Source organism: Aythya fuligula, chromosome W (assembly GCF_009819795.1).
Source record: "Aythya fuligula isolate bAytFul2 chromosome W, bAytFul2.pri, whole genome shotgun sequence".
Classification (NCBI taxonomy): Eukaryota; Metazoa; Chordata; class Aves; order Anseriformes; family Anatidae; genus Aythya; species Aythya fuligula.
In genome coordinates this window covers 17,562,498-17,586,504 of record NC_045594.1, presented here as the reverse complement: position 1 = coordinate 17,586,504, position 24,007 = coordinate 17,562,498, and the positions used below count along the sequence as shown (strand labels likewise).

Below are 24,007 nucleotides of genomic sequence, written 5' to 3'. Positions count from 1 at the left end.
ACCATTCGCTCTACAGCAGTACTTTTCCACTAACTATTCATTGGTCAAACAACTTTGCCTGACAACAGCAAACAACCAGCAACTTCCATGTCATAACAGCTGGAGAACAAGCAACCTGAGAAGGCAAGGTGTCTTCTGAATCACCCTTCTTTGTTCCTTCTAAACTCTTTACATTCCTCATGGCCTCATCATTAGGAGTCGGATGTTATCACCAACCATGGGGCTTGTCAACTCCCATGGCCACACTCCCACAATATGGCAATCTGTTCTGCAGGTAAGAGCATCACCCAGTTTACCCCCATCTGTACACACAACTGTTTTGACTCTCCAAAGATAGACCTCTTCAGATTATGCCCCAACAAGCACTAAAAAGCATGTTTGAAAATTAAAAGCTCCTAGTAGCTGGTATGTAGCTGCTTCATTTCAAGTGCAAAACTTAGTCCATTTATCTTTACCAGCACAAAATATAACACTTAAACAGCTATCTGTATGTAGACGAATGCTAAAGAAACTTTTCCAGACTTGTTCATTTTTTGTTTCCTATCTCTAAAATGGACTCTGGAGTCATAATCTGGTTCTGCGAAATTGGAGAATAGTCTAGACTTTGGTTTCAGGTTACATATTCCCATCTGCATAGAAATTATTGAAATGGTTACACAGTTCTAGAGAAAGGAAATTAAAGAAAATGGAGGATTTGTTGCCTTCAGATCACTTTTCAGTATGCTGCAGAACAATACACATTACTATCTTGTTTAACACTAGTGGTGTTAAACAATTCTCAATTCTAGGGCCAGTTCTTTTCAACTTTTTGATCAATTATCTGGATGCAAGAGTGTAATGCATCCTTAGCAAGTTTGCTGATGATACTAAAGTGTTGACAATCTCAAGGGCTGAGAGGCCTTGCAGAGGGGTCTAAATACATAGTAGCATTGGACAATCAACAATGGCATGAAAATCAACAAAAGTAAATGCTGGGTTCTGCACCCAGGACAGAGTAACGCCAGACACTAGGAGATGAGTAGCTAGAGAGCAGCTCTGCAGAAAGGGATCTAGGGCTGCTGGTCAATATTAGGCTCAGAATGAGTCAGCAGTGTACCCTGGTAGCCAAGAGGCCAAACTACATTTTTGGGTGCATTAAACACAGCCAGACAGTCAAAAGAGGTGATTCTCCTGATACATTTAGTGCTAGTGCAGCCTCACCTGGAGTACTGTGTGCAGTTCTGGTCTCCAGAGTATAAAAAGTATGTTAAGGTACTTGAATACATCCAGAAGAAAGCAACAGTGCTGATAAAAGGCACGTCATATGAGGAGAGGCACGTTGGATGAGGAGAGGCTGAGGACACTAGTGTTGTCTAGTCTGGAGAAAAGAAGGCTAAAAGGTAACCTCATTGCTCTCTACAACTTCCTGAGGAGGGGAAGTGGAAAGGGAGGTGCCAGACTCTTCTCCATAGTAACTGATGACAGGACATGTAGGGAAACCTGCTTTGGCAGGGGGGTTGGACCCGATCATCTCTTGAGGTCCCTTCCAACCCCTACAATTCTGTGATTCTGTGATTCTGTGAATGGCATAAAGCTATGCCAGGAGAGGTTCAGAATGGATATTAGTAAAAATTTCTTGTGTGAGGGTGGTCAAACACTGGAACAGACTTCCTAGTGATATAGTTGATGCCCCATGACCACCAGTGTTCAAGAGGCATTTGGATAATGCCCTTATTAATATGCATTAACTTTTGGTTAGCCCTGAAGTAGTCAGGCAGTGCTTGATGATCTTTGTAGGTCCCTTCCAACTGAACTATTCTAATACTAATTCAAAATCCACAAGCTAAAAAAAAAAAAAAAAAAAAAAAAAGCTCAAAAAAAAACAAGTGAAAATTTAGTATTTCATAGATCAGAAAGCCAACATTATCAGTTTTGCTATCTTAAAATCTTTTTCAACTCATAACAATTATACGGTTTTAAAATATACTTTATTCTTTTAAAGCCCAGATAAACCTATGCCCCAAAACCATACTTTCTTCAATATTTTCAAAGTGTGTATTCTTCTTCAAGAAATATCTCCAGTTGCCTAGTTGTTTGAGTACTTCTATAATTGCACCTGTATATCAGGAATCAGTTTCCTGCTTTACTGAGAAGACAAGAGGTAAAAGGAAGTCTTCCGAAAGAAAGAAGCTTTTAAAAAAGCTCAAAAAAAGAAAACAAAAAAGCAACTAAAATCCAAACCTTTCAGTTTGTTCCTCTTTTCAAACGTTTTTCTCTTACTGATACCAACACATTACTCTATCTTCTGTGTTGTCTCAGGTGTAGTTGTGGATCATGAGTCATGTACTTCTCGTATGACAAGTTGCATATAGATAGATATGAAGTTCTGATTTATTTTTTTATATGACGTGTCTTTATGGTTTCACTGCTGTCTGGAATGACTGATGATAACATACAAATACGATAACAATGTTAATGACTAAACAATTATTATTCTTTGAACAGTATAAAACTATTTTTCTCAAACTTTCAAGTAGAATATAAAAAAAATACCTTCAGCCTTTAACAACTCAAATTGAAGATGAAATGATCAATGGATTATTCCTTCTAGTCTTTTTCGTATTACTCTATTCTTATCTCCCCTCTCTCCTTGGAGGAGAAGGATGCTTTGGAAGCAGAAATCAGTCTGGCTAGCATCCCTCTGCAGTGATTTAAGCCTAACAACCTGTCATTTATTTTATTCTTGTTGGCATTTATAAGGATATGATTAGATATGGGGCAGAGAAATATACATTATATTTGACTGAGTTATAAGGTGCCAAATGTCTTAAGTTGTGGAGCATTTTCACTTTCAGTCATGGTGAATTAATTGTGGATTCACCTAAAATGCACTACGTAGATCCATAGAGGAGTGTTTTCCATTTTGCAAGGTGCTCAGGTTGTGTTAATGAAGCCCATATGGTCTTAGAAATTGGCTAGTTTTTGATTAATTAGATAACTTTCATCTGGGGGACTAACCATGGAAGTCAGAGCCAATGATAGCTGGCAACAAATATTTAATTTCAGTTATGGATTCTTTTCCTTTTGAAGGTATGAAATAGATGTACTGTTGTGCCAAGTTCTGCTTGGGTTAAGAGGAAGCAGAGGTGAAGTTTGAGTTTTGGAGGTGGATGTAGCTCCTATTCCTTTGCCATAGTTAAAGCTAATCAGCGACTGTACCTTAAGTAGTTGGAACAGACTCCTCCAGTGGCCACACAGTAGGGGGGACTAGATAGAACTGGATGAACACTTCTATACCCTGGAATATGTTTTTTACTTCCAGGCATGTGTGGAGCCTGGCTTAGGAAAAAACTGTGTTGTGTCTGTTGACTTTTCCAGTTCAGAGCCAACATAAGGTTGTCTGCACAGTATAAAGAAATCAGGGTGAACTCGATGAAGTCACTTGTTGGTCTTTTTCATATTTATTGATAGGATCCAGCCAAATGGATTACCTCTGCCCACTTTCAGAAAGAACTCATATTTAAAAACTAAACTTTGTCAGAGAGAAATGCAGTTTAGGAAACTCTTTATATTAAAAATATATACCATGAGTACTAGCAGTTTTTAAAGAATTGTTTCCTATTTAAATGAAGCCCTTCTAAAAACATATATTTCATCAAAGTTGTTTTATTGTGGGGTTTTTTTTTGGTTGGTTGGTTGTTGCTGTTGTTGTTTTTTCTAGAACGTATTTTGAACAGAGATGACAATTTCATAATCTGTGTATGCTTTGAGGGATCTTTTTCCATCCCTACAAGAGATGTAGGACCTACATAAGGTAAAAAGCTTAGTTTTAAGCCTAATCCAAAAGATCCACACTGTCTTATTAATATCATACTCTCTGGAGTGTGTCATTTTTGTCAGATGAATTAAGATTGCTTCTCCCTTACATAAAGCTAGGCATTACAAGTAAACCTAGTTAAGGTAGTGATTCCTTTGGAGAATGCTGTGTCCTGGGTTCTCTGGGGGAGAACCTACAAATTTTGCCATATTCATGTGACACCGGGGCCTAAAAATTTTGCTTTCAATAGTGTCTAATGCATTTCATCCTATATAGGCACTGAGGACTGGTCAGATGAATCGCTATCTGAGGATGCTTACTTTTAACTTTTAAATATCTAAACCTGGGGAAGATGGAGTTCATCCAACTATGCCCTCTTTACCAGGTCCAGCATTGAATTGTACCTCCTGCCAACATTATGAATCAGAGTTGTGCTGCTTGTTTTCTATGGAGGTAACACAGTACTGCATTCCCCAGCATTGCTGTCACCCTGCCATGGCTCCCTGGTAGGCTATTTCATTCACTCAACCCACTCTCCAGGTGATGGTTCCTATCAAGATAATTTAAGCCTCCAGAAGCCTAGAGTAAATCTCACTGATAAAGTAGAAGTCCAAAGTTGCTTTATTGTAAGCCATTTCAGAATGCACATAAATAGTGTGCAGGCTCTACCTACAGCAGTTGCATTACTGAAAATAATTGTGTCAGGATGACTGTAATGATCATTTTCTGTTGCATTGTGGTAGGCAGACCTCTTGCAGTGGAAGTTCAATGGCATCAACCTTCTTCCTGCAGATGTGGGTAGAGGTTAGGGGTAGGCACACATAAACACAAAAGTGGATTGTTTTATCTATCAAAAATCTGAAGTACATGTATTTAATATATTCTCTTATTGAGGGAAAAGTTAATTTGAAGAATAAAATGGGGAATACAGCTAAATGGAGATCAACATCTGTAATTTTTCTTCAGTTTTATGCTTTAGGGAAGCTTTCTATACCTGAAGTATCACATCTTTTGAGTTCCTTTAATATCATTGTAGATGCCACCAGTGTTTTATAGTACAGGCAGAAAACAGTTTGTGTTCATCAGTGTTTTGATCATATAACAGGGGTCTCTGCTGAGATGAATTCAAGTTTCTGATAGCACTTTGGTGAGATGTGGACAACTGACAATTCATAGAATTCATAGAATATCCCGAGTTGGAAGAGACCCACGAGGATCACTGAGTCAAACTCCTGGCACCACACAGGTGCCAGGTCTACCCAAAAATTCAGACAGTCCAAACACTTCTTAAACTCTGACAGGCTTGGTGCCATGACTATGTCCCTGGGGAGCGTGTTCCAGTGTGTGACAACCCTCTCGGTAAAGAACCTTTTCCTGATATTTAGCATGAATCTCCCCTGTCACAGCTTCACACAATTCCCTCAGGTCCTATCGCTGGTCACTAGAGAAGAGATCAGCACCTGCCCCTCTGTTCCCCCTCATGAGAGTGCTGTAGACCACAGTGAGGTCTCCCCTCAGCCTCCTCTTTTCCAGGCTGAACAAGCCAAGTGACCTCAGCCGCTCCTCATACGTCTTTCCCTCTAGGCCCTTCACCATCTTAATAGCCCTTCTCCACAACTTTCCAATAGTTTCACATCCTTTTTGTACTGTGGTGCCCAAAACTGCACACAGTACTCGAGGTGAGGTCGCACCAGCACAGAGTAGAGAGGGATAATCACAGAATCACAGAACTGTAGGGGTTGGAAAGGACCTCAAAAGATCATCGGGTCCAACCCCCTTGCCAAAGCAGGTTCCTTAGAGCAGGCTGCCCGGGTAGGCATCCAGACGGGCCTTAAATATCTCCAGAGAAGAAGACTCCACAACCTCCCTGGGCAGCCTGTTCCAGTGCTCTATTACCCTCACCATGAAGAAATTCTTTCGCATGTTGCTGCAGAACTTCCTGGGCTCTATCTTGTGACCATTACTCCTTGTGCTGTCCCTGCAAACCACTGAAAAGAGGTTGGCCAAATCCCTCTGTCTCCCACGCCTCAGGTATTTATACACATTGATGAGATCCCCTCTCAGTCTTCTTTTCTCTAGGCTGAACAGACCCAGGTCTCTCAGCCTTTCCTCATAAGGAAGATGCTCCAGGCCCCGTAATCACTTCCCTCAACCAACTAGCAATGCCGTGCTTGAAGAGCACAGCATTGCTTTCATAAGCATTGCTTTCATAAGCATCATCGAAGTATTTCACAGTGACACCAAATAGCCATGAAGTTTTGTCAGTAATGAAATGTGTTGGAACAAATCAGCAATGAAGTAGAATATAAGAGGGTTGTTTTCTTTATTAGCTTTTAGTTCATTTGGCAAATGAAGGAAGTTGGAATGAAATAAAATGGCTGATGAAATAAAATGGCTGATATGTCTAGGACTTTGTTTTCTCTAGTACACAGTAATAAAGCATTCATCGTGATGAACTTCAACTGTAGCGTTGTTGCCTTTGCAAATTTTACTCTGTGGCACTTCAGTGTAATGATATCTTTCTGTCATGAAATGCAAAGGGTTTAGCTTCTAAATTCAAGTTAGAATATTGGAAACCATTCTTCTAGGAGACTGAAACCACGTAGGAAATTAGAAAGTCATTTTATTTAATCAACATAGCTCAAACAAAACAAAACAAAACCCCCTAAAATTAAATTGTGCTTCATGATGATAGTAAGTTATCCCAACTTGTAGTTAGCTGAAGGAAAAAAAAATTAATAAGGCATGCATTTGTTGTCTCAAATCAAATGATTGTTTGTGTAGGCAATATATTCAGGTTAGGTTGGTCTGAATTTTAAGAGGTTAGGTAAAGTAGCTTCCTACATGCACAAATTGTGATCTAACTGGTTATTCAGTATGACTGAGACTCTACATATTCACTTTATTTAGGAAATACTCTGAAATTTAAAACTAATATAATTACATGACAGCATGGATTGTGTGACACCTTCTTTCTACGCTTTCCAGAGATTTTAGTATTATTATTTAATTCTTATTTAGCATTTTAGGAATCCTCTGTCCTGGGCTTGTGTTTAGTACAGTGGTGTAATGGGTTTACGTGGCAAGGTTTTGGTAGCAGGGGGCCATAGGGGTGGTTTCTGTGAGAAAGATCTAGAAGCTGCCCCATGTTTGGGAAGGGCCCCATTGTTTTCCAGAGCTGAACCAATAAGCGATGTTGTTTTGCGCCTCTGTGAGAGCATATTTAAGACAGGGAAAAAAATGCTGCGCCACACAGCAGCTGGGAGAGTGAAGGGAGTGAGGAACAGCCTTGCAGGTGCCAAGGTCAGTGTAGGAGGGGGAAAGGTGCTCCAGGTGCCGGAGCAGAAGTCCCCTGCGGCCTGTGGTGAGGACCATGGTGAAGCAGGATGTCCCCCTGCAGCCCATGGAGTACCACGGTGGAGCAGGGTTCCATGCTGCAGCCCGTGGAGGAGACCACGGTGGAGCAGGTGGCCCTGCACCGACGGAGGCTGCTGCCTGTGGAAGACCCCTGCCAGAGCAGATTCCGGGCCGGACCTGTAGCCCGTGGAGAGGAGACCATGGAGGAGCAGGTGACCTGGCAGGAGCTGCTGCCCGTAGGGGAGCCAGGTTGGAGCAGTTTTCTCCTGAGGGATGGACCCCGTGGTACGGACCCATATCTGGAGCAGTTCTGGAAGAGCTGCTGCCTATGGGAAGCCCACGCCGGATCAGTTCATCAAGGACTGCATCCCGTGGGTGGGACCCCACAGCACAGGGGACGAGAGTGACCAAGAAGGAGCAGCAGAAAAGAAGTGCTGTAGACTGACCATAACCCCCATTCCCCCGTTCCCCTGTGCCGCTCGGGGGGAGGAGGTGGAAGAGGGTGGATGGGGGGGAAGGTGCTTTTGGTTTCTTTCATTTGTTTCTCACTTCTCTAGCTTGTTAGTAATGAGCAATAAATCTTACTATCTTCTTATGCTGAGTCTGTTTTGCCCGTTACAATAATTATTGCATGATTTTCTCATCCTTATCTCAACCCTTGAGCCCTTTTTACATATTTTCTCCCCATTCCTCTTTGAGGAGGGGGAGTGAGAGAGCGTCTGTGGTGGAGCTTGGCTGCCCACTCGAGCGGAACCACGACAAGTGGTAGGCTCAGGAAAGTTGTCTTTTAAACATCTTCATATGATGCTGTTTGCCCTACCCTTTTTCTATTCCAGATGCCTTATCAATGAAAGTGAAATAGAGCTCGCAGTATTAGAAAATAAACATGCTCTTACACTACCGTGGTATGTAGGCATAGCCTTGTGAAAGCATGGGAGCTCAGGATCTGTTCTGCCATCTGTTAAATGACAACTAGGAAAACTTACACAACTTCATACTCTGCATCCTTGTAGGATTTGTGATAAGTTATGTAAATTGGGGGTGGAGAGGAGCAGGGAGCAAAACTTTATATTCTTTTTTGAAATTGTTGTTTCAGATAAGTGTTGAATTGGGAAGAACTGGTCTATATTTTATTTTCTTTTTAACTTCCAGCTGAGTTAGGAGCCAAATCATCTGACCTATGCATTATTCTGAAAAGAGGCTAAAGGAAATCTAAAATCTTTTAGAACTCCAAGTCTAGACTGAGTAAATAATAACTAGCAACCACCAATGAAATAAGGAAGATGCTGGGTTCTGTTTTTTTGTTTGTTTGTTTTGTTTTGTTTTCTTAAAGAAACAACTAGTCTTGCTGCTAAAGACTGAGGAAAAGAAGGCATTAAGTACCTCAACCTTTTCCTCATCTCTTGTTACTGTTTCCCCCCACATCCAATGAAAGATGGAGATTCTTCTTAGTCCTTCTTTTCTTGATTATATATTTAATATACATATATAAATATAATATAATATATAAAAAATATATAAATATTTTTGTAGGTCATTCTATAGAATATCTTTCTGTTCGTGGTAGTAGATTTGTAAGGCCTTGCAGCTGTAATGATTGTTCTTCTAAATTCAGTGTTTGCTATGATAGTAAGACAGGAACTAGCATTAAGTGGGTCTTAGACTGAGATATCCTGTGGTATCACTGACAGAAAGTTCAAAAATGATCTAAAATAAATGCTTGCAGATCTTTCATGTTCAACTACTCTTAACAGCTGTTGTCATCAGCAGAGGCACAACACACTCAAGTTTAAGCTGTGACAGTATCTAGAAATGCAGCAGAGGCTTGTGCCAAGGATCTCCACCTCTGGCACATGGTGTACGTCTGATTTACAGGGTTAGAAGCCATCCCTTTAGCCACCTCATTGCTGTACATGGTGCAACCTGGTTGCAGTTGCTCAGCCCAGTCCAGCATAGCTGTATCTGTCTTCACTCTGTCATTGCAAGTCTGACAATCTCTGTTAATCTGTGTAGAATCAACCTGTAGCTGCAGCAATCTCATTGGCCGCAATGATAGAGCTAAACAAAACAGTCCCTGGCACCAAGGACTGTGGTCTGAACCACATCTACATGTTATAGCAATGACACTAGATCCCTTCTGGGCCCATGCAGTGTCCTTTTGTCCGTAAGACACAGTTACTGTTTTGTGTAGAGTCCTTTTATAGTTCCAAATACGTGCAATGTAGATTTGCATATATCTTTTGTTGTGTTGCTGACAGATTATGGATCGTATCAATGCACACACAAATTGTTGTTATAGGTAGGATTTTTGAAAGAAACATAGACAGGTGGTTGGTTTTTTTTTGCCCAGGGTCATCAGGAAAATTAATCTGTACTAATTCAAAGTGTGAATTTACAGTTAAACTGCTTTAAATTCTTGTGTGTACAAGTGAGTTGCAGAATGAGTATCCATAATTCAGATCCTTTTAGTGTCAGGGTTACCATTTCCTTGTATCTGACTTTCTGATAACCACATCATCTAATTGCTTCCATAAACTGATTAAGTGCCAGAGGAGCCCAAGTCAATTTGACTCTTTGCAGCCAAATGCCTATTTGTTTTAGAAAATGGGATATAAATTCCTAAATAACTTGAATTGCTTTTGAAAATTTAGTTCTATTAGAATATTAGAAATGGTCAGCACCATAGCAACAGCAAGGAATTATACCTAGTGTTCTACAGTAATGTAAAGACAAAAAAAATAGCTTATCAGTTATCATTTGTGAAAAATAGGAGTTACATTACAAATGTACAAGACCAAAATGCTTCTAGTGATACTGATAAGCAATTTCAATGTAATTTCAGTAAAGGAACAAGAACAGATTATTTTTTCTTTTTTATTTTTTCGGAGTATATGATAAATTTTTAGGTCTGCAAGGTACTAACGTTTACTGCAAAAAAAAAAAAAAAGCTAGAAATTAATTAGGTATGCTTGCTCTTGCAAAGGGCTAAATGTTATAAAACAAAGTTATTGATTTTGTTTTATGCTATATGACCTTCATGAAAAGATAACCTAGTGTCTCTTTACTATATAAAATTTAATGACTAAGACAAAAATGCAATATTTTTAAAAGAATAAAATGAAAATAGAAGTTGAGTCTCTTCAGAGAAATCAGGGATTTTATTAGTGCTACTGTGATGATTCAGGTTAAATATAAGTCTTTTGCATTGTGATACAGTGTAAAAAAAGACATATGAAACTGTTGTTAACATTTTAAATTTAATGAGAAACAAAGTTCAAATGTCACCTATGTAAATACATTTGGAGTACACTAGAGGACAATACAAGAAGCTTGGAAAATTCATTGATTCTTGTGTAGAAGAGTGACTCCTCTTTTTCCCACACTTTAACTTGAGTCAGGAATAGGATCTAAATCCCTGGCTGATAAGGATCATAGCTGAAGCATTAATTTTGTGTTAATGTCCAATCTTAAGCATCCCACAAAGTGCCTTTCAAGAGCTCTTCTATTGCTATTGACCTTTAGTGTTTCAATAAGCAGCGAACACCACTATACTTGGGTGCTGGGTTACTGTGGAGAATATTTCAGTGAAATTTTCCTTCCTTAAAAAGAATATAATTTGTAGTCTATTCCTCAGTGATAAATTTCCATGTTGAAAGGTTGTCTGTGTTGTGGTGGTTTCTATGGATCCTAATATGATTAAGGCTGTATTACAAGTACAGAACATGGATTTAGATGGTGAAGCTAAGTAGGATATAGCCACCACTTTCCAATACATAATTGTCTGCCAGGTAGTGGAAACTGTACCATTACTCAACTTCTTTAGTCAGTTTCATCCATTAAGTCCCTTCTGCAAAGATTTTGACCCTGCCACAGTAAGATACTAATCAAAGCATAAGACAAGAGATGGCTAATAACAGGACTGTCTATAAAACAACTGGAAAGCTGTGGCATAAAGACCACACAGACACCAGGGTTCTTTAGGGATCAGTAACTTCAATTTCTTTATTAATGACAATAACTTCCACTTTTATTGAGAACAAGCAGTCCGAGACAGCAAGCTGTCTCCTGAATCACCCTTCTTTGTTCCTTCTAAACTCTTTACATTCCTCATGGCCTCATCGTTAGGAGTCGGATGTTATCACCAACCATGGGGCTTATCGACCTCCATGGCAATACTCCCACAGAAAGGCAACTCTTCTGTTCATGGGCTGAATGTGTGCTTCGAACAATTCAAAATCTGAGAACATGCTCAAACTGAAAGGCTAAATGCAAATGAAAAGTGGTACATGAAACGCTTTGAGTTTCTGAATTCCTATATTTCACCTGAAGGTCAATGTGATCCTTGGTCACAGCCAACATGGGTTCATGAGGAGAAGGTCCTGGTTGGGGCAATCCCAGACATGAGTACAGACTGGGTGAAGAACTTACTGACAGCAGCCCTACAGAGAAGGACTTGGGTGCTCTGGTAAACGAAAAACTCAGATAGAGACAGCAGTGCGCACTTGCATCCCAGAAGGCAAACAGCGTTCTGGGCTGCATCAAAAGAGAAGTGGCCAAAAGGCTGAGGGAGGTTAATTTTCCCCCTCTCCTCTGCCTTTGTGAGGCCCCGTTTGGAGTACTGCATCCAAGTCTTGGACCCAAAGCACAAGAAGGATGTTGATCTGTTGAGGGGGTCCAGAGGAGGGCCATGATCAGAGGGCTGGAGCACCTCTCCTATGAAGAAAGGCTGAGAGAGCTGGGGTTGTTCACCCTGGAGAAGAGAAGGCTCCAGGGAGACCTCATTGCGGCCTTTCAGTATTTTAAGGGGGCTTGTAAAAAAAGATGGAGGGCAACTTTTTCCTCAGTCAGATAATGACAGGACAAGGGGGAATAACTTTAAACTAAAAGAGGGGAGAGTTTGAGTAGCTGTTTGGAGGAAATTATTCACTTAGAGGGTGGTGAGGCACTGGAACACACTGCTCAGAGAAGTTTTGGATGTCCCATCCCTGGAGGTGTTCAAGGCCAGGTTGGAGGAGGTCCTGGGCAACCTGATCTAGTGGGTGGCATCCCTCCCCATGGCAGGAGGGTTGGAACTAGATGATCTTCAAGGTCCCTTCCAACCTGAGCCATTCTATGATTCTATGATGATTCTCTGACTACTGGAGTTGCCATGGTGAAGCCATGCTGCCTTTCTCAGTTCACTTCCTTCTCCTGCATGTGCTCTGACATTGCTTCCAGGAGGATCTGTTCCATGATCTTCCCAGGAACAGGGGTGAGGCTCACCTGTCTGTAGCTCTCCAGGTCTTCCTTTCTGCCCTTTTTAAGAATGGGAGCGATGTTTCACTTTTTCTAGTCACCAGGGACTTTGCCTGACTGCCATGACTATTCAAATACGACGGAGAGTGGCTTGTCAACTACATCAGCCAGTTCCCTCAGGACACTGGGATGCATGTCATCGGGCCTCATAGACTTATGCATGTTCAGTTTCATTATGTGGTCTCAAACCTGCTCTTCACTTACTGTGGGAGAGACTTTGCTCCCCCAGGCCCTGCTTCGAGGTTCAGGGACTCAAGAGACGTGGGAAGCCTGACTGGCAGTGAAGACTGAGGCAAAGAAGTTGGTGAATACCTCAACCTTCTCCATGTCTGTCATTACCAGTTCACCCTTCTCATCCGTCAGAGGGGGTACGCTCTCCTTGGCCTTTCTTTTCTGACCAATGTACCTATAGAATCCCTTCCTGTTATTTTTTGCATGCCTTGCCAAGTTTAGTTTCATCTGTGACTTGGCTTTCCTTATCCCATCCCTGCACATCCGGACTGCATCCCTGTACCCTTCCCAGGCCACATGTCCCTTCTTCCACTGCCTATGCATTTCCTTCTTGTGCCTCAATTTGACGAGCAGGTCCTTCCTCAGCCATGCCGGTTTCCTGTCTTCCCTGCTTGATTTCTTACCCATGGGGATGTAGCGCTCTTGCACGCTAAGAAAAGTGTCTTTAAATAGTTGCCAGCTCTGATCAGCTCCTTTGTCCCTAAGGACAGTGTTCCATGGGATCTCATCTGTTAGGTCTTTAAACAGCTGGAAGTTTGCTCTTCAGAAGTTCAGGGTCCTGACTTTGCTCTTTGCTCATAGTACTTGAGATCACAAACTCAGCCAGGACATGGTCAGTCTGCCTCCAGTCAGGCAGCCCAGTCTGCCTCCAGTCTTAACCTCTTCAATGAGTTAATTTGCATTGGTGAGCACCAGGTCCACTAATGCTTCTTCTCTGTTTAGTTTGTCTAATACCTGGACCAGGAAGTTATCCTTGATGCACTCCAGTAGTCTCCTGGATTGCTTACAGCCTGCTGTGCAGCTTTTCCAGAAGACATTTAGGTGGCTGTAGTCCCCCATCAGGATGAGAGCTTGCAAGCATGATGCTTCTTGTAGTTGAAGCAAGAATGCTTCATCCACAGGCTCCCCTTGATCAGGCTGCCTGTATTAGACCCCAATCACAAGGTATGCTTTATTTGTCCAGTCCTTAACTTTTACCCACAAGCTCTCATCCTGTCTGTGGCTGTTTCTCAGAGGCAGCTCTTCCCAATCAACTTAGAAGGCAACACCCCCGCCCTTCCTTCCCCTCCTGTCTGTTCTGAAAAACTTGAATACCTCTATTCCAATGTTCCAGTTGTATGATCCTTCCCACCACGTTTCTGTGAGAGCAATTAGGTTACAATTTTCTAATTGCACCATGGTTTCCAATGCCTCCTGCTTGTTTCCCATGCTGTGTGTGTTGGTATAGAGGCACTTCAGCTGGAATATCAGTCGCATCACCTTTTCAGAGGAACCCTTCCTAATTCCTTTGGGACGATTCACAAGTATTTCCCTGTTGCTTCCTAAAGTGACAATGTTCCCAGGTTCTCTTTCATCACTCAGAGATACATCCCCTTCCCCTGATGGATCTAGTTTTAAGATCTGCTAATAAGCCCAGCCAGCTTGCTGCCCAGAACACTCTTGCCCCAACTGGTCAGGTGAACCCCATCTGGTGTCAATATGCCCAAAAGTTTGTAGAACCCAAAACTTTGAGCATAGCACCAGCCGCACAGCCAGTCACTCACTTGGTCCTTCTTCTTGGGTCCCAGTCATTAACTGGGAGAACAGAGGAGAACATTACTTGCACTCCCAATGCCTTCAACATCTTTCCAAAGGTCATCAAGTCCCTTTTGATATTTTGTAGTCTCTTTGTTGCAGCCTCATTTGAACCTTCATGAAAGAGTAGGAATGGGTGGTAGTCTTCTGGCCCCACCAAGACTGGTATTGTCTTTGTAATATCACAAATGTGGGCTCTCTGGGCAGGCAGCAAACCTCTCTGGAGAGATTATCTGGATGGCAAATAGGTGCCTCAGTGCATCTTAGTGTGGAGTCTCCAATTACTAACACCCTTTGCGCCTTTTTTGTGGCACTGGTTCTAATTCAGGTGGTTGACTCAGCCAACTTTGGATGGTTGCCCTTTCCGAGGTCTTTATATTTGTTATGGTTTAACCCAACTGGCAGCTAAGCACCACAGCCATTTGCTCACCCTCCCCCCTCTCTCTCTGGGATGGGGGAATCAGGAAAAAAATGAAGCCTGTGGGTTAAGATAAAGACAGTTTATTAGGAAAGAAAAGAAAGGAAAATAGTAGGAATAATGATAATAACACTACTAATAATAACATGTACAAAACAAGTGATGCACAATGCAATTGCTCACCACCCACTGACCAATGCCCAGCCTATCCACGAGCAGCCGGTCCCCCTATCCTGGCCAGCCACCCCATATCAATTGTTCAGCATGAAGTCATATGGTATGGAATACCCCTTTGGCCAGTTTGGGTCAACTGTCCTGGTTCTGTCCCCTCCCAGCTCCTGCTGCACCCCCACCATCCTCACTGGCAGGACAGTGTGAGAAGCTGAAAAGTCCTTGGCTTAGTATAAGCACTGCTCTGCAACAACTAAAACATCAGCGTGTTATCAACATTATTCTCATCCTAAATCCCAAATGCAGCACTTGATCAGCTACTAGGGGGAAAATTAACTCTATCCTAGCCAAGACCAGTACACCATTACTCACACACTCTTCTTTTTCAAGCCCCAGAGAATTGTATCTGTTTTGTAGGGGCACTTCAGGGGCAAGGGGGAGACTCCTTCTCCTGCTCCAAGCAGTTTGAAAACAATTTTCACAAACAGAAGTTTCAAACAGCTTCAAGCTGTTTGAAAAGTTCATCCAGCTGGGCACACTTGCATCCATGACATCCACCTTTGCCTTCAGAGCCTCCTAGGAGGACTCCCAGATTCTGTATTGCCCTGGAACTGAGGGTCTGGGCAGCAATTTCAGTCCTCGGGAGTTCTGTTTTGGTCTAGGCATCTGCCTGGGGAGGTTGTGGCCCCTCTGTTTGGGTTCGAACAGTTGTCGTTGTAAAGATCATTTTACATGCAATACATATAACCTAAACCTCTGTTATGGAAGTATTTTTTAGTATACTATGGTCAGTTCATAGAACTGCAGACTGTTTTAGGCATTTAGGCATTGGAATGGGCTACCCAGGGAAGTGGTGGAGTCACCATCCCTGGAGGTCTTTAAAAGATGTTTAGATGTTGAACTTAGCGATATGTTTTAGTGGAGGACTTGTTAGTGTTAGGTCAGAGGTTGGACTCGATGATCTTGAGGTCTCTTCCAACCTAGACAATTCTGTGATTCTGTGATTTTTAGGTAGGAAAGGACCTCTGGAAGTCATCTGGTCCAACTCTCCTGCTCAAACAGGGATACCTAGAGCAGGTTGCTCTGGACCATGTCCAGATGGCAGATGGCTTTTCAAGATCTCCAAGGAGGGAGACTCCACAACCTCTCTGGGCAATCTGTTCAAGTGCTTAGTCACTTGCACTGTAAAGATTAGAAGGAATTAAGTAAAAGGTTTTAGATAGGAAGAGTATGTGTAACAGAGATTCTAGTTCAGCTGTTTCATGATCAAAATTATGGCCATGGGCTCTAGCAGTTCTTGTGAGCCCTTTGAATTCTTAAAAAAAAAAAAAAAAAAAAAAAAAAAAGATTTGAAGAAAAAAAATAAAAGAGATTTGAAGACTGACCATTCTTATTCTGTCTGTGCAGTTCAACAGTCAGCAAGCATTGGGAGGCAGAACTGGCCACGCTCAAAGGTAATAATGCTAAGCTCACAGCAGCCCTTCTGGAATCCACTGCCAATGTAAAACAATGGAAACAACAGCTCGCTGCATATCAGGAGGAAGCAGAACGTCTTCATAAGCGGGTAAGTCAAGGCAAACAGCCAGGATCCTTGAGATGGAAGCACTGGTGACTATAATGGCTCATTTTTAAGTAAAACAAGTTTATTTGGGGGGCTTTAGGTAAATCTTTGGGAAATCTTTAGGAAATTAATGATTTTTTTAAAGCACACAGGGTTTCTCAGTTAGGGAATTCTTTCTTTTGTAGCTGTTCCTTTTCTGCAGAGGGTTTTGTTGCAGGAAGTTATATGAGCTGAGAAACAGGACATATTTGCCAGCTTTCACTCTTCATTTTATGCCAGCTGCATCACAGCTGTTTCAGGACCTTCTCCATAGCATTACACTTCAATTCCTCTTGCATTTAATCTCATACAAACTTTACATGAGATCTGTAATTTTAAAGAACCCTCTTGTAGTTTCCACGTGTACCAAAGACCAGCAGCTTCCTTTTAGCCTTGCACTCAAAGAAAACTGAACATAGAATGAAGCTCATAAGATGCAAATAAAGATCTGTTCCTGCGTTCATACAGGAGGGGCGGGGTCCTATTCCCTTCACTTTGTATTCTGCAGAAGTAATTTGGCAAACCAGAAATGAGAGCACAATGGGGGCAGAAATGACAGCTCAAATGCTGCTGGATTCTGCACCTGGGAAGGGGCAACCCTGGTTATATGTACAGACTGGAGGACGAGAGGCTGAAGAACAGCCCCGCAGAGAGAGATCTGGGGGTTTTAGTCAACAGCAAGCTGAACATGAGCCAGCAGTGTGCCTTGCCAGACAGGAGGGCCAACCATATCCTGGGGTGCATCAAGAATGGCATTGCTAGCCAGTCAAGGGAAGTGATTGTCCCACTCTACGCTGGTGCAGCCTCACCTCGACTACTGTGTGTAGTTTTGGGTGCCACAGTATAAGAAAGATATAAAACTGTTAGATATAAAACTGTCCCTGTCCAAAGGAGGGCAACAAAGATGGTAAAGGGTCTAAAGGGGAAGATATACAAGGAGCAGATGAAGTCACTTGGTTTGTTCAGCCTGGAGAAGAGGAGACTGAGGGGAGACCTCATTGTGGTATACAACTTTCTCATGAGGGGGAGCAGAGAGGCAGGTGCTGATCTCTTCTTTGGTAACTAGTGATAGGACCCAAGGGAATTGCTTGAGGCTGCGACAGAGGAGGTTCAGTCTGGATATCAGAAACAGGTTCTTCACTGAGAAGGTGGTCGAGCCACCAGGGAAGGTGATCCAGGGAAGTGGTCACGGCACCTGACAGAGCCTGACAGAGTTTAGGAAGCATTTGGACAATGCTCTCAGACACTTGATCTGATTTTTTAACTTTTTTTTGTGTGTGATTCTTTGGGAACCCAGGAATAGGACTTGATGATCCTTGTGAGTCCCTTCCAACTCGGATATTCTATGATTTGATGATTCTTTGTGTTCAAGGCCAGGTCAGATGGGGCCTTGGGGAACCTGATCTAGTGGGTGGAATCCTTGCACATGGCAGGGGGTTTGGAACTAGATGAACTTTAGGGCCCTTTCCAAACTAAAGCATTCTATAATTACATGATTCTATTATTCTCTGATATGCTGTATTCTCTAATACGAAATAAGGTATGGCAACTGCACTTAGCCAAACCCTGCAAATTTCGTATGGTCTTTTCATGCCTGTGCTGAACCTGTCCCACTGGAGGCTGTATGTAGTCACAGGAACAAGAATCATGTTGGTCTGAAGAGGAGAAATTCAGCAGGCTGCATCTAACCTGGAGGTCTGGAAGAATAGCAAGAATTCCCTTGAATTGAGAAACCTGGGGAAATGTCAGGTTGTTAGGGCTGTCCTATATCTAGACTGACTTGAAGACAAGGATCTTGAAGTTCCAGTACACCGCTGTAGCAATTGGCACCTGCTTTTCTTCGACCCTTAGCAGCCCCACAACAGAAGGGTCCTCTGAGAGACCAGGCAAGGTAGACAGCTCTTTAACGTCCTCTGTCTCTAAGGCAGCTATGCCAAAAGCCCACCAGTACCCTTTTTGAGGTAGCCTATGCCAAGGATGCACGGAGCATCCGGGCCAGTCACAAGAGGGTGCTTTTGCCACTCCTTCCCAGTTAGGCTCACTTCAGCCTCCAATACAGTTAACTGCTGGGATCCCCCCGTCACACCATAAATACAGATGGGTTCTGGCCCTTTATAGCTTGATGGCATTACAATGATGTGATCAACATCACTGTAATGGATGTGATCAATAAAATAACAACTATGTCTCCACCAACTAGCAAAAAAGAATCACAAACCTTTTCAGGTGTCATGGATTTTTGGAGAATGCACATTCCAAATTACAGTCTGACTGTAAACCCACTCTACCAAGTAACCCGTAAGAAGAACAATTTCAAATTGGGCCTTGAGCAATGACAAGCCTTTGAATAAATTAAACAGGAGATAGTTCCTGCAGTAGCCCTTGGCCAGTCCGAACAGGACCAGAAGTAAAGAATGTGCTCTACGCCGCAGCCAGGGTCATTGGCTCCACCTGGAGCTTCTGGCAGAAAGAGCACGGGGAAACTCGAGGTCGACCCCTGGGGTTTTGGAGTCGGGGATACAGAGGATCTGAGGCCTGCTATACTCCAACTGAAAAGGAGATATTGGCAGCATATGAAGGAGTTCGGTCTGCTTCGGAGGTGGTTGGTAGTGAAGCACAGCTCCTCCTGGCACCTCGACCGGGCTGGATGTTCAAAGGAAGGGTTCCCTCTACACATCATGCAACTGATGCTACATGGAGCAAGTGGGTTGCACTGATTACTCAGAGGGCTTGAATTTGAAATCCCAGTCGCCCAGAAATCTTGGAAGTGATTGTGGACTGGACAGAAGGCAAATATTTTGGGATATCATCAGAGGAGGCGGTGGTCCATGCTGAAGAAGCCCCACTGTACAACAAGCTACCAGAAAATGAGAAGTGATATGCCCTGTTCACTGATGGGACCTGTTTGTCCTGGTTTCAGTTAGCACAGAATTAATTTTCTTCCTAGTAGCTGGTGGAATGCTGTGTTTTGGCTTAGAATGAGAAGAGTGCTGATAACACCCCGATGCTTTAATTGTTGCAGAGCAGTGCTTATACTAAGCCAAGGACATCTCAGCCTTTGCTCTGTCCTGCCAACGGGCAGGCTGGGGGGTGCAGTAAGAGCTGGGAGGGGACAGACCCAGGACAGGTGACCCAAACTAGCCAAAGGGGTATTCCATACCATCTGACGTCATGCTAAACAATATATAGGGGTGGCTAGCCGGGGGGAGGGGGCCGGACTGCTCGGGGTTAGGCTGGGCATCGATCAGCGGGTGGTGAGCAATTGCATTGTGCATCACTTGTTTGTACATACTATTATTACTTTCGTATTATCACCATTGTATCATCATTATTATTATTGTTATTATTATTTTTGTTATTTTTTTTTTCCTGTCTTATTAAACTGTCTTTATCTCAACTCACAGGCTTCACTTTCCATTTCTCTCCCCCGTCCCAGAGAGGGAGGGGGGAGGGTGAGCGAACGGCTGCGTGGTGTTTAGCTGCCGGTCGGGTTAAACCACGACAGTCTTTTTGGCGCCCAACGTGGGGCCCGAAAGGTTGAGATAACGGCAGATCTGATCAGAGTGTGTTAAACTAAAATTGGTGTAAGGATTAGACCTGCTTAATAGTCACTTGTCATGATGCTGATTGCTTTAATCACAACTCTGCTGCGCCTGTTTTCCAAATTGAGTATTATAGTACATTATTTTCCGTATTTGCTCTCTGTAGTGTTGTTTCTCCTCTCCGGGCCCTGGTTTCAGACCATTATGGTACTAAGTGTTATAGCAATGGCTTATGAGACGATAAGATAGCTGGTCATGACTCTAACTTGGTATTTATACTCAGTAACATCGTGGACTCTGTACTTTGGAAACAGCATCTTGGGAACTATTAGCAATTATACCTATTGTTTTTCTCCATTAGAGAGTCAATCTCTGGAGGGGAAAGGGGAGGATATTTTTCCTTACTTGCTTACTCTCCCTTTCTCCTTCACCACCCCTGTATCCTCCTGAGTCACTCTGCCTTCCTCCTTCACCACCCTCTTATCCCCTGAGCTTGTCACAATAGCTCTCCAAGATATTGAATATTTCTGGAATACTCAGAATACCATAGTCTTGTTGTTCTGCCTCATGAATGCACTTCAGATTCTGCTTAAAGTTAAACAACTACTTATGAAGCTCATCCGGAGATCTGCCCGGAGGCAGTATAGTTGTGGGTGGCAGGGAGTATGGGTGGATATGGGCAGGCATCTAGAGCAGTTGGCACCCCCAGTGTGTTGGAAATTCACCCCTGAACAATGGCAAAATCTTCAAAAACTGGCAGAATGCTTGAAAAAAAGGTGTAATGATTCTGGCAGTTCCAAAGTAACACAAATCATTGTAACGTGCTGGGGCCTGGCTCATGCCTATCGAGCTGCCATTGATACTGCTGTCAACTTAGTGACAGACCCTGCGGCCACTCCAAACCCTGTGACAGATCCAACGGCCACTGTGACCCCTACGGTGGATTCTGCAGCCGCTCCAGTCCCAGCTCCTGCAGCCGCTCCAGCTCCAGCTCCTGCAGCCGCTCCAGCTCCAGCTCCTGCAGCCGCTCCAGTCCCAGCTCCTGCAGCCGCTCCAGTCCCAGTTCCTGCAGTCGCTCCAGTTCCAGCTCCGGCCGCTACTCCAGTCCCAGTTCCTGCAACTGCTCCAGTCCCAGCTCCTGAAGCTGCTCCAGCTCCAGCTCCTGAAGCCGCTCCAGCTCCAGCTCCTGCAGCTGCTCCAGTCCCAGTTCCTGCAGTCGCTCCAGTTCCAGCTCCGGCCGCTACTCCAGTCCCAGTTCCTGCAACTGCTCCAGTCTCAGCTCCTGAAGCCGCTCCAGCTCCAGCTCCTGAAGCCGCTCCAGCTCCAGCTCCTACTGCTGCTCCAGTCCCAGCTCCTGCAACTGCTCCAGCTCCAACTCCAGCTCCTGTAGCCGCTACAGCTCCGGTTCCTGCAACTGCTCCAGCTCCTGTAGCCGCTCCAGCTCCTGTGGCCGTGTCAGAGAAACGAGCAGTAGCAGTGCAAGCTGCCCCGGTAGAGAAGGTGAAAATATGGTATAGAAATTCAAGTCGTTTAGAACGCAGAGAGTCTTCTGCCAATCCAGGTAAGGCTTCTGCCAAAACTAAGTATAGAGATGACGAAGATGATGACGACGCTGGGCCGTCAAGGATTCAGGAGGAGGAAGATGAGGATGCCGAAAGAGCAACAGTAACTACCCGAAGCCTAAACGAGCGCGAGCTACGAGATGTGCGAAAAGATTTTGGTCGCTGTATAGGTGAGCAGCTTGTCACCTGGCTGCTCCGGTGCTGGGACTCTGGAGCCAATTGTGTGGAATTAGAGGGCAGGGAAGCCAAGCGGCTGGGATCCCTTGCTCGAGACGCCGGCATTGACAAAGCAATTGCAGATGGAGCACGACCCACCAGCCTCTGGAGGCGTCTCCTCTCAGCTGTGAGGGAAAGGTATCCCTTCAAGGAAGATATTTTATGTCTACCAGGCAAGTGGACCACTATGGAGAAGGGAATCCAGTACCTGAGGGAATTAGCCGTACGGGAAGTGATTTATGAGGATCCAGACCTCAGACAAACATCCACAGATCCAGATGAAGTCAAGTGTACACGACCCATGTGGCGGAAGTTTGTACGGAGTGCACCATCATCATATGCCAGCTCATTGGCAATAATGGCCTGGAAAGAGGATGAGGAACCCACAGTGGGTGAAGCGGCTAAACAACTCCGGCAGTACGAAGAAAGTCTCTCCTCTTCCTTACAGGCCTGCGTCTCAGCTGTGGAGAAACTTTCTGAAAAGGTTCACCAACTTGAAGAGAATCTATTGTCCTCCCCACCTGAACCAACCAGTGCCCACCGACCAAAGGAGAACACTTGGGAGAAACTTTCTGAAAAGGTTCACCAACTTGAAGAGAGATTATTCTCCTTCGCACCTGTACAAAGCAGTGTCTCAGCTGTCAGGGGTAGGCGTTCACCCACACAAGGAAGATGATATGGTGGGTACTCACCCCGTGCCACCCTGTGGTTTTACTTACGAGACCATGGAGAGGACATGAGAAAGTGGGATGGAAAATCTACCGCGACCCTAGAGGCACGGGTACGTGAGTTGCAAAAGAAAACAATCAGGAAAAAGGGATTCTCCGAAAAGTTTGCTGCTCCAACTTCCAGCAGACAGTCCTTCAAACACAGAAACGAGGAAGATTCTGACCAGGATTAGGGGGGCCCTGCCTCCAGCCAGGGGGAGGAAAGGGACAATCGAGTTTATTGGACTGTGTGGATTCGATGGCCTGGCACATCACGCGCACAGAAGTATAAGGCTTTAGTAGACACCGGTGCACAATGTACTATAATGCCATCGAGCTATAAAGGACCAGAGCCCATCTATATTTGTGGAGTGACAGGGGGATCTCAGCAGTTGACTGTATTGGAGGCTGAAGTGAGTCTGACTGGGAATGAGTGGGAAAAGCACCGCATTGTGACTGGTCCGGATGCTCCATGTATCCTTGGCATAGACTATCTTAGAAGAGGATACTGCAAGGACCCAAAAGGGTTCCGGTGGGCTTTTGGTATTGCTGCCTTAGAGACAGAGGGCATTAAACAATTATCTACCTTGCCTGGTCTCTCAGAGGACCCCTCTGTTGTGGGGTTGCTGAGGGTCGAAGAACAGCAAGTGCCAATTGCTACCACAACTGTGCACCGGCGGCAATATCGCACCAACCGAGACTCCCTGATTCCCATCCATAAGCTAATTCGTCAATTGGAGAGCCAAGGAGTGATCAGCAAGACTCATTCACCTTTCAATAGTCCCATATGGCCAGTGCGAAAGTCTAATGGCGAGTGGAGACTAACAGTGGACTATCGCGGCCTGAACGAAGTCACGCCACCACTGAGTGCTGCAGTGCCGGACATGCTGGAACTTCAGTATGCACTTGAATCGAAGGCAGCCAAGTGGTACGCCACAATTGATATCGCTAATGCATTTTTCTCCATCCCTCTAGCAGCAGAGTGCAGGCCACAATTTGCCTTCACTTGGAGGGGAGTCCAATATACTTGGAATAGGCTGCCCCAGGGGTGGAAACACAGCCCTACCATTTGCCATGGGCTGATCCAGTCTGCACTAGAGCAGGGGGAAGCTCCTGAACACCTGCAGTACATCGATGACATTATTGTGTGGGGTGACACAGCAGAGGAAGTTTTCGAGAAAGGGAAGAAAATAGTCCAAATCCTTCTGAAAGCCGGTTTTGCCATAAAACAAAATAAAGTCAAAGGACCTGCACGGGAGATCCAGTTTTTAGGAATAAAATGGCAAGATGGACGTCGTCAAATCCCAATGGATGTGATCAACAAAATAACAGCTATGTCTCCACCAACTAACAAAAAAGAAACACAGACTTTCCTAGGTGTTGTGGGGTTTTGGAGAATGCACATCCCAAATTACAGTCTGATTGTAAACCCACTCTACCAAGTAACTCGTAAGAAGAATGAGTTTGAATGGGGCCCTGAACAACGACAAGCCTTTGAACAAATCAAGCAGGAAATAGTCCATGCAGTAGCCCTTGG

The 24,007-nt window shown here is 44.0% G+C and overlaps 1 protein-coding gene across 1 annotated transcript in view; it reads left to right on the top strand.

The window, feature by feature from the left end:
* The window catches only part of LOC116501384 (homer protein homolog 1-like), a 164,489-nt gene that overhangs the window by 96,472 nt on the left and 44,010 nt on the right, over nt 1–24,007 (top strand). The window contains exon 8 of the mRNA XM_032206909.1: nt 16,251–16,407. Coding sequence (XP_032062800.1) covers nt 16,251–16,407 — 157 coding nt within the window. The remainder of the gene's footprint in view (nt 1–16,250; nt 16,408–24,007) is intronic.